Source organism: Hyaloscypha bicolor (genome assembly GCF_002865645.1).
Source record: "Hyaloscypha bicolor E unplaced genomic scaffold K444scaffold_117, whole genome shotgun sequence".
NCBI lineage: Eukaryota > Fungi > Ascomycota > Leotiomycetes > Helotiales > Hyaloscyphaceae > Hyaloscypha > Hyaloscypha bicolor.
In genome coordinates, this window is record NW_020194619.1 from 284360 (window position 1) to 304156 (window position 19797).

The 19797-nt window shown below is 36.3% G+C and overlaps 5 protein-coding genes across 5 annotated transcripts; 1 reads left to right on the forward strand and 4 right to left on the reverse strand.

Moving 5' to 3' along the window:
- Positions 1–1662: 1662 nt before the first annotated feature.
- K444DRAFT_631968 (uncharacterized protein) lies at positions 1663–2737 on the reverse strand (the record flags this gene model as incomplete). Its single annotated transcript, XM_024883433.1, has 4 exons — positions 1663–1694; positions 1753–2085; positions 2138–2375; positions 2426–2737. 4 exons carry the CDS (start codon positions 2735–2737, stop codon positions 1663–1665), a joined length of 915 nt encoding a protein of 304 aa, XP_024733707.1.
- Positions 2738–3844: 1107 nt separating this feature from the next.
- K444DRAFT_35879 (uncharacterized protein) lies at positions 3845–4931 on the reverse strand. Its single transcript, XM_024872159.1, has 5 exons — positions 4711–4931; positions 4576–4652; positions 4399–4528; positions 4224–4302; positions 3845–4160 (listed from the first exon to the last, which is right to left on the reverse strand). The coding sequence occupies exons 1-5, from the start codon at positions 4801–4803 to the stop codon at positions 4045–4047; spliced, it is 495 nt and encodes a 164-aa protein (XP_024733708.1). The 5' UTR covers positions 4804–4931; the 3' UTR covers positions 3845–4044.
- Positions 4932–5058: 127 nt separating this feature from the next.
- On the reverse strand, positions 5059–6514 carry K444DRAFT_615225 (oxidoreductase). The gene is made up of 3 exons (XM_024880686.1): positions 6206–6514; positions 6019–6155; positions 5059–5875 (listed from the first exon to the last, which is right to left on the reverse strand). The coding sequence occupies exons 1-3, from the start codon at positions 6285–6287 to the stop codon at positions 5153–5155; spliced, it is 942 nt and encodes a 313-aa protein (XP_024733709.1). The 5' UTR covers positions 6288–6514; the 3' UTR covers positions 5059–5152.
- Positions 6515–6909: 395 nt separating this feature from the next.
- Positions 6910–8609, forward strand: K444DRAFT_631971 (uncharacterized protein; the record flags this gene model as incomplete). Its single annotated transcript, XM_024883434.1, has 3 exons — positions 6910–6958; positions 7021–7110; positions 7162–8609. The coding sequence occupies 3 exons, from the start codon at positions 6910–6912 to the stop codon at positions 8607–8609; spliced, it is 1587 nt and encodes a 528-aa protein (XP_024733710.1).
- Positions 8610–8761: 152 nt separating this feature from the next.
- On the reverse strand, positions 8762–9464 carry K444DRAFT_615229 (uncharacterized protein). The gene has a single exon (XM_024880687.1). It carries the CDS (start codon positions 9234–9236, stop codon positions 8901–8903), a length of 336 nt encoding a protein of 111 aa, XP_024733711.1. The 5' UTR covers positions 9237–9464; the 3' UTR covers positions 8762–8900.
- Positions 9465–19797: the final 10333 nt, after the last annotated feature.

Genomic DNA, 19797 nt, shown 5'->3' on the forward strand with positions numbered 1-19797 from the left:
ATTCCTCGATCCCATAGACCGGAACCTTTGTCTCTCAATCAAGATATGTGTTGGTTCCTCCAACAACAGCTTCTTCTTCAATAACGTATACGCAGCGGCAGAAAGTGTAGCTGGGTTGAAGACCTCTTTCACCCGTGCCATCTCGACACCCTCGCCCGGTTTGACTTCTCCCACTTCAGGCGTGGTAGACACAGCTAGCCGATGCCATGCTCTTATTGAAGGGAGCTTCGACGGAGACGATTTTGGGACATCGAGGATACAGTAAGCTAGATTTCGGATTCCCATGTCAATGCTTAGGATTCGGAGAGGAATGGGTCGCTGGCGCGGAGTGAGAGTGATTTCATCTTGGAGGCGCGACCTGAGGATGGGCTTTGTGCCCGAGGTTGAGATGCCGCATTTGAAGGCTAATAGCTTCAATTGAGAGAGCTTGAGGGTTGTGGGGAGAGTGAGTGCCATTCATTGTCGTTCTGAAGAAGGACGGAAATGGAGGTGGATGGTGGTGAGAAAGTTGGGAAGAATTAAGTGAAACGCGAGACCGCGTCGCGAGGCTGGGAATCCCAATGCAAGGCTGACGAATTTGTGGAGGTAGCAAAGCAGTGTTTACTTTCACCGCGCTCTGTGTAATGTGATCTCAAATGTTGCTTAATTAAATGCTTAGATGCTTTAGGAACTTATTTTGGGCCTTTCTAAATGAGCGTTGAAAGAATTCGATCTTGGTTACTTTTACAATCGGTGATAAGGGTAGAATTGGTAACTCAGTTGCGACAGGAGGAGAGATATACCTTTCAGAATTTTGAAGAAAGGAAATTTAAGGGTTAATTTCTCTCACAGTCTAATTCTACATCTATATCTTCAGTTACGTCAATGCTTGTTTCTCGGGACCATAGTGAAATGAGCTTTGGAGCAAAAAGGGTTGGAAAGAAGCCTCATGCTTGTTCAATGAACTGCGAAGATGGCAGGGAATGGATTGTTTTCGATATATTCTGAAGTTGGCTAAAACTCTGGAACTCAAAAGCGTTGCCAATTTTTTATGCATCCTCTTGCATCGACAGATCTCTGGCATGAGGAAGAGAAAACACAGGATGCGGATAAGGCTTTTGTCATTGCAGGACGATCAACTCGAAATGGTCCTCGAAGCGGAGACAAGAACCATGTGGTATCTTGCATTGCAGCATTGCTTCTCGAATTATGGAAATTCAAACTCTCAGTGTGCCTTGTGGGGCTTTGGTCGCCGGGCCGGATGATATGATGCGCTTCTATGCATGAAAGACTGTGGCTATGCAGCCTATGCAGCTGCTTGGGATACAGTTTCATCTGTCGATCCCTCTTGAGATGAGGAAATGAGATTCAAGTACTCCTTGACCGATTTTTTACACAGGCTTCACATTGGTACGATTTTCAAGAAGACTTTTGGTAAGAGTAAACATTGAATGGTAATTGTACTGCCATCTATGAACCGCAAGAGGTAAATGAAAAAAAGTTACTTGAACGCCGTGACAGAATGCAATAAATGTATCCATTCAGCGGACTATTAAAGCGCATTCTCGAATACGATCCTGTCATATATACCACGGAAATATGCGTCAAGCCTTTCAACGGCGACGCTCCAACCCCAGATCTAAGTTACACACTGCAAAAGCCGCTCCTTTTTTGTAATTGCTCTTATGTCATGAGCGCGCTCGAAGGCATGGCACCTAAAATTTTGCTGTTAAAAATTAAATTTTGAAATGCTAACAATCGGGAGTAGCTTACCTGGAAGACCGCCGAAACCGTCGACACCTTGAATGGCAGCGTTGGGGAATGACGCTACGCCGCAGAGACATGAGCATTGGCAAGCTCCAGTGCCGTCGATTGTTCCGGTTCCGGAAGCCAGAGTACCACTGTTGGCTGATGAAGTGGCGGCAGCGCCTGCAACAGTGCTTGACGTTGCTCCTGTACCTGAGCCACCAGCAATGACCGGGGTAGTTCCGGTACCGTTTTGAGCAACGGCCATTTGTTGAAACATGGCTTGGGTCTTGTTGGCAGTGGGGTTGATGGAGAAAGTCATGCCCTTTCCACAGTGACCTTTCTGCTTGCAGTAAAACCCTGTGACGTGTTAGAATTTTGGGTCGCTTCAGCGAGAAATGTGTCGACTTACAAATCGGTGTTGCAACAGTAACTTGCATGGCCATTTGCGGTGGTGGGACGATGCTGCTGTTGGGGTTTGGCATGAATCCAGAATCAACTCCTCCAGCCAGTGCTTCACAGGGTGTGGTGAAGGCAGATTGCGTTGCGGTGTGGTTTTGTTCCAGGAATGTGAAAATTACCATATCGCCAATTGCTGCATTGATAGTATCTGGTGTGTATGCTAATCCTGCGGATCCACCAACCGTGACCTGGGAGATTGTTAGTACTGCACCTATGGAATAATTCGGACCCAACTTACGCTGTGTGTTTGGGCTGCCGCAGGAGCGCCTTCTTGAAGGGAGAAAGTAGACTGAGATTTCATGGTCGAAGTAGGAGCTCCACCTCCATTGTTGACCCAAATGATGATGATCTCTGTTATTGAATTTGACACATCATTTCCACCGCTGTTTTTATTGTCCCCGCTGTTAGAGTTCTTGCTATTTTCCTTTCCCTGAAACTCTACTCCTTCAGCTTTAATCCCGACTGCGCCTCGTGCAACCAAGTCTGCTTGTAGAGTACCAGCCAACGCCAGTGGCGCGGCGCAAAGTGCTACAACGGCTGAGAATCTCATGGTGATATATTAGAACTGTCGAGCGGGTATCGAATCGAAGGTAGTGCAAAGATGAAGCCGCACTGCGGTATAGCTAAACTATCAAAGTTGTCTTGGCTCAACAGTAAAGATCGTGAGGGTGAAGCTTGAGAGTATAAGCCAGATGGCGAGGGCCTGCTCGTGATGATAAAAAAGCTCGGATGAAAATAGAAAGGAAGTGAATGAATGTGTTCACGGCAAGACGGATGAAGAAGAACAGAGGTGAAGATACCAGCCTTGGGGAGGGTAAGATATTAAATCAAGCATGAAATTGGTGGCAGGGACCCACGGGGAATCCTCTTGGCGCTACCCTGGCAGACCCCAGCACGAAACAGAGGAAAGCTGTGGCTCGGAGAAGCCTTCGTCCGGAGAGGGAGCTGATGAAGCCTTCCCAAACGGCATTGAGCTTGGGACGATTTTATCGTTGTCTAATCCGATACACAGATGATCTTAGATCCAGGGGTGGCAGTTGGGCGAAGGAAGGGATGTTCAGGGGAGGGGGAGGGGGCACGGGCCATGGAAAGGTAGTGGCTCAAGTGAAGCGAGGCGTGTTAGCGGCGGCCTCGGACATAGTGTGTTTTAAAGTTCGTCCCAGGCTCGTCTCACAACCGAATGCAGGCGGCTCCGGTCAGGGGCGCCCGACGTCGCTTCGTCTCAGCTGGGGTTGAGATGGCAGAAAATGATCCGATTGTGATGGAAAAGGCTAGAGTGAATTCCGGAAGATCAGATAATCGATGCCATCTAGTCAAGAGGACGGATGGCAGGCGGAGGCGACGGCGGCGGAAAACCGTTTCCTGAGCGCAGCAATTCGGAAGGCAGGGGGCGCCAAAGACAACATCGCCGACTCCCGGAAATTCCAGAAGGAGTCCACGGATTCTGGCCGCGTCCATCACGACCACTGTTATTTGCCATTCTGGCCTTCAGATGTCCCATAGAAGCTTATCTGGCCGAGGCCCGCAACCAACATCAAGGCTATCGAGCCGCCCAAAGGAGGTAGCCCGCGGCCCAGGCGCATAAGTTGCTTAACCTTCAGATATGATTCGGAGACGACGAAACATCGGAGAAACACAAAACTCAGAGACCCCAATCATAATATGATCGTGAAACGAGCCGCTTCTGTGATTGTGACGCTGCGTTTCCTATTCACAGCACGCATCCCATGTCGCCGCTGACAGATGTCAAGAAAACTTTCTGCCAGTCGCTTGGACCTGATCTCGGATACAGGGACACTATCGGACGGTCCAAACTCTTCCTGTCACAGATGATCGGTTGAAGCCCGACCGTTCGCACTACGCTTCATGCTTGGCAACCGCCACTTGTCCCTGTTGCTGACCTTCGTACAACCCTGTATAGTACCCAGCGTAGTACCAAGACATCAGTAAGTTCTTCAACCCCTCATCTTGAACTGCATTGAGAGCCCCACATTAGCGTGACCCATCAAAAAATTTGATCCGGATGTTTGTCTCACCTTGGCCGATCAAATGTTGAGGCAGTGCTGGTGGCGTTCGTCCTGATGCTTGGCCCACCTCTGGTTGCGTGTGTGCTATCTAAAAAGAGATAAGATTCAGTTAAAGTTTGCATGAAGAGTGCCAAGGGATCTAATCAAGGAGTTTATCTTTAGAAATGGGCCTGAGAACGCATACTGGAGCCTCATGCTTGGCAGATTTTGTGTCATGATCTCCCGTTTCCTCGGGCAGGTTCTTCTTGGCACGTGGATCATTGACAAGCCTGCTATCGTCCGCTTGTTCCTCTTCGTGATCGATCTCTTGGCTTCTTCAACACAGTCAGCATTCTATCTGTGCTTGGACTGTTGAACAGACACTCCGTTATGACGACTCTCGGCTGCTCTGAGTACTTCTTCTACATCTTCGCCGCGAGCCTTGAGGCTATGGTATTTCTGCCTCGAGATCAGATTTTCTCGGTTTGACGTCTTGGGTTTTGCCGCTCTCCCTCACCTTGTATTCCTCGAGAGCGTCGTTCCAAGAGTCGACGAGCGCTGAATCGTCCCAGATCTCTTCGTGCGAATTGTTTCTGTTTGATGGAGCCATAGTTCGGTGATGTTGATTTGATGTATTTGGACAAGACCGGACCGAAACAAGTAAGCGAGTTTCCTACTTCTTCAATGTCATGTGCAAAATGAGGGAATATCTAGGTACACTCTTCATCTCTCAGAATCGAATTTGAAAGGAAAAAATGACTAAATTCTGATAATCGTCAGATACATCAGCGATGTTGGATCTTGGCAAGCTCTCAGAAGTTTAGTCCTCGAAGTTGAACTCGGTCACGTGATTCATAGCAAAATGAGCAACGAACACTGACAATTCCGTCTGTTGCGAACTAATTGCAAAAATCGAGTATTGTAGTCTAGAACAGAGAGCTGTTTGTCAGACCACCAGTTCAAACAGCCCAAATTTTCAGTTGTTCCTCAGTCCATTCCCATAATTCGTTCCGTAACTCTGGGTCCTTAGACTTCTTCGTCCTCGTCCCCAGAATTCCAACCGGCTCATAGTATTCGCCACTGATTACCCCTGATCCCGTCGCCGCCCAGAGTTGATTCCAGGAGCCTTCTTCGGGGCTTTTAATGCCACCTTCACCACCTGCGGTTATGAATCTTGTCAGAGCATTCGCTTTCATCCAATGCGGAGTCAATGGCGTATCGATAATACCTGGATGAACGGCAACAACCTTAATCATAGGGTATCGGCGTGCAAGTTCAACTGTATACAAGATGATGGCTAATTTGGATTGAAAGTAACGAAGCATACCACCAAACATGCCGAACCGTGTGAGGTTCTGCTGAGTCGTTCGGAGGTCCTTAAATACGATACCCCGTGGATCATGAAATCGATATCCTGTGGAACCAAGAAGAATAACTCGAACATCGGGCTGCACTTCGGTCGTCCTGAGTAGGAGTGGAAGCAGCAACTTTATTAAGAAGGCATGACCGAGATAGTTGACTCCGAAATGGATTTCGTATCCATCTTCAGACAAGCCGAGAGGAGGGTCAAGAATTCCAGCGTTGCAAAACAGGATATCGAGACGTTGAGTGGAGGAGAGAATTTTTTTTGCTGCGTCTCGGACGGATGCAAGGGATCCAAGATTGCACTCGAGGAAGGTCACCTTCGCAAAGTCAGTATTACCTCATGAAAGCATTCTGGTGAACCACTCCAGTCACCGAGGTGGAAGGTATTCTAACATATTTAATTGTGCGACAGCTGGTGGCACAACTCGTGAAACAATTTAAGGAGAAGTAGGAAGCTTACTTCCACTTTTGGAGCCGCTTCTTGGATCTCCTCGAGTATTGTCTCACCCGTCTTCGGATTTCTAGCCGCGATAATGATCTTGGCAGGATTATGTTTGGCTAGGCAAAGACATGTTGGCCTGCCTATGCCGGAATTGCCTACCGACTGTTACTTGAGTCTGATTTGCGTGAAGGGGGATCAAGCTGACCTCCGGTGACCAGAATTACCTTCCCAGAAAGGTCGGGAATATCAGAGTCAACGTTAAATACTTTCTTCCCGAAGTGACTCATGGCTTGGTGTTAAGAATGAAGGAGTATATCGATGAAGTGATCGTGCGATGAGACTTATGCGTGGCCAACACTACAGGAAGAGTGACAGGCTGTTTCAAAAGTGATGCTTGAAATGAAATATGTCAAAAGAGCAGACAAAAGAGACGGATTGATTTAAGCTCGAGAGTCTGGCATTTTACAATGAGCGAGCACACTTTCGCTGTGAACTTCCGAGGAAACTGGACCCTGGTATTGAAACGCAACGAGTAAAGATGAGTGAAGCCCCCCAGCTGCGCCATTTTCCAGCGCTGACGGAGCTTCGGAGGATTAAATGAACTCCGTGGTGGCTGACAAGCTGGCCTTCATCGAGACACTCTCTTACCCATATCAGTCAACGAAGTATACGTTGTGGTACGACCGTAGTGAATAAGCCTACGTTATTTGAAAGTAAAAATATCAGAGAAATATGAAGCAAACTCCGCAGCCAAGAGATGAGGCTTTAGTGCTCATTTCGTGGAGGGCAGCAAGGCTCACCGCCCAAACGGCAGAAAAAGGCCTGCCCAAAAAAAGTTCAACCCAGAACTGACGATCCAAAACTTCCCCGAAAATCACCACACGACTCCACCATTGACGTCTTCACGCAATGGCAAAGGACGCCGCCTTAAAGGATCTGAAGACAAAGAAGCGTAAGGGTACGAATATCTTCAATAAAGACCAACAGTCTTCACCTGGAAAATATACTGATTCAGCACAGCTTCCACGCCTGAGCGCGATGCCGAAAAGCCCAAGAAGGTGAAGAACGTTGCCACCGATGCTTCAGAAGCTCCAGCAAAGAAGCGCAAAGGTACGAAACTCATTGTTCTTGCCGTAGTCTTTGGCTGACAATAGACAACAGCCACCGAGGATGCTGCTCCTATCAAGGCAAAGAAGTCCAAGAACCCCACCGACTCGACTACCACCGAAGGTCTGATACCCGCCCAAGTCAAGAAGGCGAAGAACACTAAGGCAATTTCCAATGGAGGTTCCGAGGCAAAACCAGCAAACAAGTTTGAAGTTTCCGACAAGCTTGCCAACAAGAAGGACAAGAATGTTGCGAAGGCATCTGAGAAACCCGTGAAGGAGGCCAGCAGTGGAGCAAGCGCGCCTACCGTTCCCAAGATGGACAAGAGCTCCTCGAAGAAGCAAAATGCTACCAAGAAGAACGTCGAGGACAAGGGTGACGAGGAAGTAGATGAGGACTCGGAGGACGAAATCGACGATCAGACTGAAGCACTCCTCAAAGGTTTTGAGAGTGACGGTGATGAGGAAGATGACAAGGTCGAGGAAATCTACAAAGAAGGTCTTGAAATTCCGGCAATCACAGAAAACAAGAACCTCTCCAATAAGAAACAACTAAAGCTTAAGAAAGTCGCCGAGTTTCCTGGTCAGGGCAAGCCGGGTGTCGTATTCGTTGGTCGTATTCCCCATGGATTCTACGAGCATGAGATGAAAGCCTACTTCGGACAGTTCGGCAAGATTCTCAAGCTTCGTCTGTCACGCAATAGGAAGACCGGCGCTAGCAAACATTACGCTTTCATCCAGTTCCAGGATGGGGGTGTTGCGGACATCGTTGCTAAGACAATGGACAACTACCTCATGTTCGGCCATCTTCTCAAGGTTAAATTAGTCCCCGACGAGCAAGTTCCGGCAAAGGTATTCGAGGGTGCCAATAAGCGGTTCAAGAAGGTCCCATGGAACAAGCTGGAAGGTCGCAAGCTGGAGCAGGGTGCATCCGAGGAGGTTTGGGAAAAGCGCAACCGACATGAACAGGAGCGAAGAGAGATGAAGGCTAAGGAGATGAAGGCAATTGGCTATGAGTTTGATGCTCCTGCGCTCCAGTCTGCCAAAGGTTTTTCCAAGAAGGCAAAGGCCGTTCCGCAGTTGACAGAAAACGACGGCGAGACTGAGGCTATCGAAGCTGCACCAGCTGCTGAGGACAAGATGAAGGCCCCCGAGGCTGCACCGATTGCGGAGGAGTCAAGCAAGTCCAAGAAGAAGAAGAAGAAGTCCAAGGCTGAGAAAGAGGGTAAGGGTGCAGCTGCTGTTGACGAGCTAAGCAAGTCCGAAAAGGAGGAGAGTTCCGCTGGTGTCAAACCTTCCAAGGAGGAAGTCGAGGAATCTGTCACTGCTTTGATCGCGGAGACCGCCAAAAAGCCAAAGAAGGAGAAGAAAGCCAAGAAGAATAAGGAGATCGTAACTCCGGCCTCGAAGGATGAGGACGACGAGGTTGAGCCAGCCGGCGAGCCTTCCAGCAGGCCGAAAAATGATAAGAAAAAGAAGAAAGCCAAGTTCGTTGCTGAGTAGATATCTTTACGTTCATTTTGCCTCAAATGGTCCGATTGCATGCATTTTGCAAGGAGTTCATGGGGAGATATGTGCCGTTTGTCTGTTGGCTTTATGTTCAATGATTGCTCCATGGAGTAAACGAGCATGATGAATGAAATCAAAAATTCAAACTCCATTCTCTTCGCATGTAATACCCGTTCTGCTTTATAAATTCCAAAACCCAGTACCTGCCATATGCCATGAAACATTCCGAATTCATTGCTAATGCTCCCTTCAAAGTAAGGCCCCCTAAAACTGTGTCGACTCCCATCATTTTCTCACATGTGCTGCCCCACTGCCTCCATCACCACCCAATACCATAACCCTACTCGCGCTTCCTTTCCCGTCACTCTTCTCTACCCATCTCTCCACCTCTCCATCATGCATCAAGCTTGCATTGTCAAGGAGAGACACAACATTGGCACTTTGTAACTGCGCCACTGTATGCCAAGCTTCACCAATGGAAGAGAGAGACGTGCTGGACAGGGAGATGATCGTAAGTACAAGAAGTATATGAAAGACTAAGAAGATCGTGACGGTTGCCAAGCCAGTGTGGCGAGTTGGTTGGAGGGCGGCAAGGATCAGGGTCGTCTCGGTACGGGTCATGAGGTCGAATTGTTGCAGTCTTGAGGAGATTCCTTAGCTGAACCTAAATCAAACGGGCAGGGTGTGTTACCGATTGTAATTGTTGAAAGAGCTCAAAGGGGCAGGAGTTTGTAATAAAATGTATCTCCGCTAGTAAGATCAAGGAATATAAAATGCCCAATCAAGCAGGCAAAAAAAATAAAAATAGAGATAATCATACCAAGTACCAAAGAAATCCCAAGATACCGCAAATAAATAAGCTTCCAACAATGAGTATAATAAAATTCCAGATGCCAATTTTGCTCATCAAAGAAATCTTCCGACGACGGGGCAACGAGTGCTCGGAACTTAACGAGTGCTTATTTGCCAAGTTGAGATCACTGTGGTGTGACTCAGGAGGTGGTGGCGATTGAGAGGGTATGGCTCTGACATGGTTGTGAATTGTTCCAAGATCCGGCTCTGAAATCATAGAAACAGAGTCAGAATCGTACTTGTTGCAACCCCTCAACAAATGTTTTCGAGGTGATAACTTTTGGACTAAGCAAAATCAATTCGCAATGAAGATGGAAAAGGCAGTGATCATTCATGACGGAAAATGACCGATGTCTGTATACTTTATGCAGACCACGGACGAGGTCACTTTGACCGGCCAGATGTTGCCCCAGCATGTGGTCTGGGCGGTATGCATATTCACCGTCGTTCATTCTTCCCAATCCTTCTGTTGGCGTCTCGGAAACGGCGTTTGTTCTCGAGCGAACATTGGACGTATTGCGCAGTACTAATAATAGATCCCTAAAATATTTGCTGGTAATGAACATGGTGAGAGACGCATTCAATCTCTAGAGAGCCACTCTTTGGCTTGAGAAACGCATTCGACCAACATACTGAGGCCATTAGCGGGCTAGCGGACAAATCCGAGAAGCGAAAAGTGATTTTCTGATTTTCTGATTTTCGCGCCCATATCCCCCCACTTCCCCCCCCCCCTACTATATCTTACCAAAAAAAAAAAGTATAGTATATATGCCTTATTCTCGACTACTCCTAATCCCCCCTTAGCTTATATGGTCCGTAAGGCAAATTCTATAGATTACGAGGTATATCTCTATTTCCCTTATTCTCTATATCCTCCGTATTACCTATATTACTCGAATTATCTATATCTCCTTTATTTTCTTCTTTTCTAGTATTCTTATCCTCCTCTACTATAACCTTCTTCCCTATTACCTTCTGACCTTATATCTATCTTTATACTTGCTTTCTATATCTTATAGGCGGTTAAGGCTTTAGTATAAAGGGTTTTATAAATATGAAATAAGGCTTTCCAGACTTAGTAGAATTAGTATTAAGTTAATAGAAAGTATAGACTTTACTATTATTATTATATCTATAATTTATATAAGTACTATTAAATTTGCCTTCTATAACTATATAGTATTTGAAAGGGCCTCTTAGTCTTTTCTTATTATTATAAATAGTATAAGCTTAAAAGAATTCAGTTCTATAAGTATATATTAAGCTTGCCTTTAGATTTGCCTTGCCTTTCTTTAATCTCTTTAGCTTTTTATCCTAATATAGCTCTATCTTTCTAATTTTAGCCTTATTATTAATTTGCTTTACTACTTTAGTAGTATTATTAGATAGTATAAGGAGATTAAAATATTATTATAGAGGAAAAGGAGAAGGTTATATATAAGAAGAAGGTCGAGAAATAAAGGGGTTTATTAGTTAAATATATTAATAGGAGAGGATATTATAAACTAAGTCTGAATTATTAGAAAGTATATTATAAATATTATCTTTTTACTTATTTATAGCTTTATAGCCTTTTCTATTACTTTTACTTTTACTAGAGCTATTACCTAAAGCTATATTTAATATATCTTTAATAAAAAAGAGCTTTAATAATAGTATTATATATCGGAATTAAAGTTGTTTTTAGAAGAAGGTTAAGATTAAGGTTAAGGCTAAGATTAAAGCTAGTATAGCTATATTTTTATTATTTATTTTTGGGATATAAAAATATATATTTAATATAATTATTTAAATTCAAATAAATTTATAATAAATAATACCTGAAAATAGAAATATTAGTATTTAATAGCCCTAGATTAAGTATATTTAAATATTAAAAAAATTATAATTTTAGGTATTATAGTTATAAAAATAAAGATATAAATATTCTTTCTTTTACTAATTTATAAAAGCTAAGGTATACTAATAATAATTAAACTATACTTAACTTATATAATTAGCTAATTTATTTTACTAATTATAAATAATTTAAGGTAATTTAAATCTTTTTAAATCTTTATATATAGCTTATTATATAAACTTCTATATTTCTATATTTAGTAATATTATAATTATAATTTTTAGATAAGAAGAATTCCCTTATTCTAGTATATATAATTATATTTATTTCTTATTTTTTAAATATATAATTATTAAATTAGAGAAGCTTAAGAATTCTAAGTAATATTTTCTTTTAAGAAATATATATTTTTAATAAATAGTAAAAATAAATATAGAATTATATAATAATATAATTACCTTATACTAGTAATTTTATTTTTTATAAAATTATAACTTTATTCTATTTTTGCTCTAAAACCTTTATTTTTCTTTTATATTTTTTCGACTTTATTATTAATACTAAGAGCTTCTGTCTTTTACTAATACCTTCTTTATTAATACTTTTATTAATATCTTTATTAATATCTCTATTAATACTAAGAGCTAGTATCTAATTATCTTATAATCTTTCTCTTTTCCTCTTTATTTCTTTTTACCTCTTTTTCTTATCTTTTTTCCTTATTTCTCCTTCTTTAATACTTCTTTTATTAATACTAAGAGCTAGTATCTAATTACCTTATAATCTTTTTCTCTTTCTCCGAATTTTTCCTTTTTTAATACTTCTACTAATAATATTAAAAGCTAGTATCTAACTATTATTTCCGGATTACTTTTATCTAGAACTTCTATACTATAAGTCTTTAACCTATTTGCTTTTTAGAAAGCTAAATTTTAGATTTCTTTTTTCTTTCTCTAATATTTTCTTCTCTTCTTTTCTAATATCTCTTATACCTTTAGGCCCTTTAGGAATATCTTCTCTCAAACTTCTAAAAAAAAAGCTAATTCCTATTTAGATTTTTCCGAACTTTAATACCTTCTTCTTTTCTTTAATACTTATAAAAGCTTTTGGGCTATTACTAAATACTCCTATTCTTTATCTTGAAATATATACTAACTTATTCTTATAAGAAATAGCCCTTCTCTCTCTAATCTCGATTTCTTTAATATATACTTCTTACCTTTAGGCTATTTAGATATCTCCCTATTTATTTTTATAAAATATATACTAACTTACTTTTTAGTTTCTCTTATCTTATTTCTCCTTTAATATTACTATATATATATCTAGTTAGTACTAGTTCTTATAACCTATAGTTAGGCTTTCTATTTATTAAATATCCGGGTATTTTATTTTACTTTTACTTTATATATTTTATTTTATATATTTTATTTTCCTTTTATTATAGGTTAGGACTTAAATAGTATTTACCTTAAGTACTTATATTCTCGGGTATATAAGACTTCTATAGATCTTTCGGGATTATAAACTAGCCTACTTTAGTTTAGGGAAGCTTTCTCGAAAATATTTTAGAAGTTATAGTATTTATTATAATTTTTTCTAAAGATTAATATAATATAAGTATTTCTAGTCTATTCTTTCTCTATAAAGCAAATTACTACCCTAAGTCTATATAAAAGTTCTAATTATTCTTTGAATTAAAATATAAGTACTTTTTATTCTTATTAAATTAGGTATAAAAAATAACAGGTGCCTTTAGACTAGACTATAGTACTAGTTAAGTACTAAGACTTTCTATACCTATCTTATAAACTTATAATTTAAAATATATTATATTTAATAGAGCTTTTATATCTAATTATTTTATATTATAATAAAATATCTTAGTATTATAATTAGGGAAGTTCTATTTTATAATCTTATCTATTACTTATAGATTTTCTAGCTAATAAGTCTTGGCTAATAGCTAAGAAACTTATTAGTTATTTTATCTAAAGCCTCTAGAAGCGGGAAGTTACCTTAATAAAGACTTAGTATTAAAAATAGGTTTAACTAATTAATCTAAATAAGAAGTTTATAATAGAAGTCTCTATATATAAGTAATTTCATATAATAAACTTAAGTCCCTATTTCTAGTTATATAAATAAGCTATATAAGAAACTCTTTCTAGCCTATTAGAATAGTTCTTATTCCTAATTATATAAATTATAATATATAATAAACTTAAACTTTTTTTAAATTATTTTTAGAAGAATTAGTAAGCTTTTCTAAATAAATTTATTAAGGCCTTAGTTTTTAAAAATATTAGTTTAGCCTTCTTATTTTCCTCTTAGGTAATAGTTTAGCTTTTAGGAATTATATATAAATATTAGAATAAATAAGGAAATATACTATATATACTTTCTAGATAAATTAGAATAGAACCTATAGGATTCCTGTAATATTTTTATTAAATCTATAGTACTAGCTAATAAAGATTTTAATAACCTTAATAAGACTTAAATTACAAGTCCGGCCTTTAGATTTCCTATTTAATTTAAAGATTAAGTAGTCTATAATAAGTTACTTATTATAAAATATATTATATTCTTTTCTTAAAAAGTACCGGATACTAGTAATAGTCCGGAAGCCCTAAAGCCCTTAAGACTCTTTATAAGTTTCGGGCTTTAGGGCTTTTCTATAGCTAGTTAATTATATAAAATCATATAACTATATAGGTCCGGTATTAATATAAAGTAATTAGTAACTTTATATATAAATATAGTATAGTTTTTAGTATAGCTAGTCTAATATATTATATATCTATATATAAATACCTATAATTTTATTATTATAATATAATATATTCTTAATATAAAAATCCCTTTATAATCCTAGACTTTTAGGAGCTTTCTTTATATTAAAGGCAAAGTATATAATACTATTTAGATATTAAACTTAAAAGGTAAAGAATTATAAAGGCCCTAATAATTATAAGACTTTATAAACTTAGGTAGATTTAAGTATTATAAAAGTATTAAATTTAGTAATCTGACTTTTAAATTATATAAGAACTAATTAAAGAATATTATTTTAAAATATTAATTATAAATTCCAAATATATATATATTTATAAGAAAATAAAATCCAAAATAATACTAAGCTAATTATAAAATATAAGAAAAAGTATATTAGATATTAGGTTTATTTTTTCTTAATTACCTTAATCTCGGTAGATATTTATATATAATTTATTAGACCTTATATAATAGGTTTACTTAGGAGAAATAAGGTTAATTAGCCTAGAGAGTTTAATAATAATAGTTAGACTTCTATTTGGAGTAATAGATAAAGTACTAGTAATAGCCCGAATATCTTGGGTTTTATTTATAAAGCTAAAGATATTATATTTATTAATTCTCTATATCTAATAAGAAAAAGAAATAGTATATTTATATCTTTAATATACCCGTTATTATAAAGTAATACTTATATAATCTATAAGATTAATTATAGTTCCTTTTACTAAAGGAAAAAATAGTAAAATTAAAGAAGAATCTAATAGCCTATTACTATTATTATTATTATTACTATTAGGATTAGCTTTAGTAGTACTTTTAGTAGTACTTTCCGTATTATCTTATAGCTTCTAGAGATTAGTAAGTAAAGAAAAATCCTAGTATATATAAGTTAATTAAACCTAAAAACAAAAAAGAGTTTATAGAAGAAATAAAGAATAGGAGCCAGAATTAAAAAAGAAAATTATATATATATTTTTATTTATTTACTAGTTTATTAGATTTCTTTTTATTTTTAAAGTCTTATACTTATACTAGTAAGTAATACTTTTCTGGGCTCTTTAGGCCTCCTTAGTCTATTATTTAATTTCCTTAAATTACTATATTTTCTAAGTATTTTCTAACTTTTTATAAGTAATTTTAAAATAGAGATCTTTATATAAAGTTTTCTTCTAAATATTTTCTAGCTTTTTATAAGTAATTTCAAGATAAATATCTTTATATAGAATCTTATTCTAGTATAAAATAAGAAAAATTATTCAGATATCCTTAGGGCTTAGATATATACTATAATAGGAAAGATTAAAGATAGTTTAGATAGAACCTAATAAGACTATAAGTTCCTAGGCTCTTTTACTATTAGAACTAGTATAGAATACTAGTTTATTTATATTATTAATAAATTAATAATAGTAAATAGGTCTACTAATATAGAAAAAGAAGTAAGGAAGTAGTTACTAAGAAACTATATTAGAAAGAGTAGAAAAAACTCAATTATTTATTTTAAATTAAAAGCTATCTATTAAAAAATATTTATTAGAATTTATATAGAGAATCTAGTAAAAGAAATAAGAGAAAACTTACTATTAACTTCTTTAGAAAATTAGATAATTCTTTATTTAGTTCTCTAATTCTTTATATTATTAAATACTTACTTATAGAGAACTAGCTATAAAACTATAGTCTATAATTTTATAAGACTAGATCCGGCTATATTTTGATTTATAATACCTTAAAGAGCTCTAGGTAGCCTATTACTAGTATAAGGAGCTATAGCCTAAATAGTAGCCTAAGTAACTCTTGTATTTATAGCCCATTAAGCTTATATAGTAGTATAAATACTACTAGAAAAGTAGTTAGGTCAAATAATATAGCTTATAGTAAAAGGAAATACAGAAAGAAATAGTTATAGGGCTATTAGAATAAGAGAAGCCTGGGGTAAAATAGAACTAGTACCTAATAGCTATATAGTAATAGTAATTAGAGAAATAAGTATAGTAAATATTTCTAGAAGAAAAGATATAGGATAAGAATACTAAAAAGAGCTAGAGATCTAAAGTATTTCAGATATAAAGAGGGGGGCAGATATAGACGGAATTCTAGAGCTATAAGGTTTAAGTCTACTAGTATTACTATTCTAGATAAGTAAAGTAGCGGCCTCTATATTATATTTATTATTAGTAGATTAATAGAACTTGTAATATTAGATATTACTATACTAGTATTTGGCTATAGAATATATAGTATTAGGGCAGGTTTTAAGAAATAGTAGTACTATTTTAAGAAATAAGAATTTAAGGATATAGAATATTTATATAATAAATAAATTTAATAATTCTATTAGTATTATTTTTAAAAATAAGAAAAGAATTTCGAAAATAATATATTTAATAATAAATAATACTTATCTTAATATATTTAGTTATTCTATAACTGGCTTATTTAATTACCTTATATTATTAGGAGTATTACTAATAAAGAGCTATTCCTAAATAAAGTCCTAGATTATTAGGAACTATACGGGTATTTTTCTGGCTTATATATTATTTATATACTTTATATTTATTAGAATAACTTACTTAAGAATCCTATTTTATATAATAGTAGTATTATATTTACTAGTTAGCTTTTCGGACTCTTCTAATATTAGTAGCTGCCCTAAAGCTATATATATCCGGACTATATATTAGAGCTAGTAATAAGCTTAAATATATAGTTAGTTACTATTTCTATTAGTATCTCCTATATAAATATTAGCTATATTTATATTATAAGATATAAGCTTCTAATAATATTACTCTAGTATTTTTCTTAGTAAAAACTTATTAATATTTATATTAGTATATAAGTAAACTATTTATATAGAGCTATATAAAGTTATATTACTTATTCTAAACTAAATAATTATTAAGAATTATATTATAAAGCTCTATATTTATAGAGTAATTCTAGTACTATATCTCGCCTAAGGGCCTTATATATAGTCTAAATAGCTTGCCGGCTACTATATTAGGTCTAGATCTATTTTTTCTAATCCTATAGATATTCTATAAGTTTATAAACCTATATATCTCGTTTTAGATCCGCTATATATAAAGTACTAGTAAAGTAATCCGGTCTTATAAGTATTAGTAATTATAATTCCTGGTATAGGCCAGTTCCTAAAAATAGTTCTATATATACTAATTAGAATTAGTTATATAATTCGGTATTATAATACTAGATCTAATAGCCTTAATAAAAAGTAGTATAATTATTAGTATCTAATACTTTTTTCTAATAATAGAAAGAATAAGGGGCAAATATAGGGAAACGGAATTACTTATATATTACCGGTATAACTAGTTCTTCTAAAGCTCTTATTACTAGGATTTAATCTACTAATTCTCGGTACTTTTCCTAGAAATAAAATAGTTTTCTATATATATAACTAATAGATTAGCTATTTATAAGAATATAAAATATATTTCGGTAATAAGAGAAAGTTTAGAGCCTTAATTAGCCCTAAAGAAATAAGGGTAATAGCCTATTTAAGTATAAATCTGAAAATACTACTATATAACTAAATAAGTAATTTAATTAGAGATTCTAATATATATCTAGATAATATTATATAAATAAGTATTAATATAAGTATATATCTTAATCCCAAATAGTAATAGCTTATTATATTTATTAATTAACTAAATTTAGTCTAGCCCAGATATAATATATTCTTCTTTTTTAGACTATATCTATTATATTTATAATATAATTATCTCGGGATTCAGGAGTTATAATATTATATATAAGTTCTTCCTATAAATAATAAAATATATTAGTAAATAAGGCCCTAACTTTCCAAGCTAGGGCAAAATAGTAAAGTATAGAAAAACTAACTAGGTTACTAGTAAACCTTATTAATAGAAATATATATATAAATACTACTATCTATAACCTATAATCCGCCTATTATTTAGCTTACTTTATAGTATTATAAATAGTTACTTGTCTGCCGCTTGCCTATTTATTATAGTTATATAGTAAATAAAACTAAGCTTCTTATATATATAAATAACTCTAGTAATTAAAGCTATATAACTATAATTCTTAAGATTCTTAAGTATTTCCTTATTTATATCTCTCAGATAATATAGGATTATAATCTATATATAAAGGAAAGATATATCTATTATTTAAATATATATTTGGATATTCTATTCTTATAATTACTATTAGATTATATATAGATTAACTAAGATTCTATATAAATCTTTTAATTTATTTATAATTTCTTCTTAATTAATATTTATATAAGCCTATTTAGTAATAGTTTTATAATATAGTAATAGATTTATTAAAAGTTATAATATTATTTTAATAGGAATTAAGTTTAAGGTATACTTTATTATTATAATATACTTTTTAGTAATATAAATACTAAAAAACTCGAGTAATATTATTCCTATATAATTTTATTAATTAATTACTAAAAAAAAGTAATTAGCCGGCTTCTTAGTTATTTTAATAATTTAATTTTCTTATTTCTAATCTTAGAAATATTAAGGAAGTTATTAGACCCTATTAATAGTATTATCCTAGAAGGGCTTATAGCCTATAGTTACCTAATTATAGTAATTTGTAATAAATACTTAATTTTATATTATACTATCCGGCCTAATTTTGGTACGATTTTATATAGTAGTATGGGCTCTTACTTCGTTAATTAGACAAGCAAGCAGCCTTACTATTATTGTATTATCCAAGCCCTTGGGGAGGAGGGGAGGGGTACGGGGCGCCAGTGCGAAAATCAGAAAATCAGAAAATCACTTTTCGCTTCTCGGATTTGTCCGCTAGCTAGCTGTGGGCCTCAGTACTGAGAGCAAAATAGAAGTGGAATTTGTCACGAGACACAGCTCGGTGGTAGCACAATTTTCAGAGCCAGGCATTCAAGGAAGTCTCGGCAACTGTTGGTAGAGCCATGCTCTCCTTGTGCCATACTTAACAGGGAGGTGCTAGTGAACGATAGTCATCGGATTCTCAAGCGTATAATAAGACGATGTTTGAAAGGATCTCCCCTGGCGCTCTTTCCCATCTCTCCCCACGACGAGTCTATCGTTTCTTTTGTCTGTGGGCAATGTTTTAGTTACTCTATCTTCTATTCGTTTGCGAGAACAAGCCAGACCACAGAGATTCATGTCACCTTCATACAACTTCTTTGGAGATGAAGCATTAGGATATTCTGAAATTCCATAAACGTGGGCAGGATCAGTTTGCTGCCCAAGCTCCACCTTCTTTGATATCGAATATCAAAATCCAGCGATTCAGCATTCATCTTTTCTTAGCATTCCATGGCAGCCGAGAAGTATCTTTGGTGAATCGTCACTGTTTAGACTCGCTTCCCTCCGATTCACCTTCATGTCTAAATTTTTGATGTTCAAGTGAATACGCCTCCATAACAACTACAACTTGGTTGATTCTGCTCGTATCACAAAAGTTGTCTTGCTACCACCTTTAACTCGACCACCGTCAACCTGAATAGCAACGCGGATTCTCTTCCCGTAAGACGGACCTCCTTCTACATCACCTGAGCCACACAAACCCAAACTCAACATGTGTCGACCAAACAAACACTCCGGCATAGGGTTCTCCCCCGAGCCCGAGCCCGAACCGTCCACCGTACTCCCCTGTCCTGTCACTTCCTCATCCTTCCACCCTCTCTAACCACACTCC

Coding starts and splice junctions, on each gene's coding strand:
- K444DRAFT_615229 (XM_024880687.1), bottom strand. CDS start 9,236: ATGACCCGTACCGAGACGACCCTGATCCTTGCCGCCCTCCAACCAACT.
- K444DRAFT_615225 (XM_024880686.1), bottom strand. CDS start 6,287: ATGAGTCACTTCGGGAAGAAAGTATTTAACGTTGACTCTGATATTCCC. Junction 6,156..6,205: donor GGTAATTCTGGTCACCGGAG/GTCAGCTTGATC, acceptor AACAGTCGGTAG/GCAATTCCGGCATAGGCAGG. Junction 5,876..6,018: donor AAGCGGCTCCAAAAGTGGAA/GTAAGCTTCCTA, acceptor GACTTTGCGAAG/GTGACCTTCCTCGAGTGCAA.
- K444DRAFT_35879 (XM_024872159.1), bottom strand. CDS start 4,803: ATGGCTCCATCAAACAGAAACAATTCGCACGAAGAGATCTGGGACGAT. Junction 4,529..4,575: donor GAGAGTCGTCATAACGGAGT/GTCTGTTCAACA, acceptor ACTGTGTTGAAG/AAGCCAAGAGATCGATCACG. Junction 4,161..4,223: donor TCAACATTTGATCGGCCAAG/GTGAGACAAACA, acceptor CTCTCAATGCAG/TTCAAGATGAGGGGTTGAAG.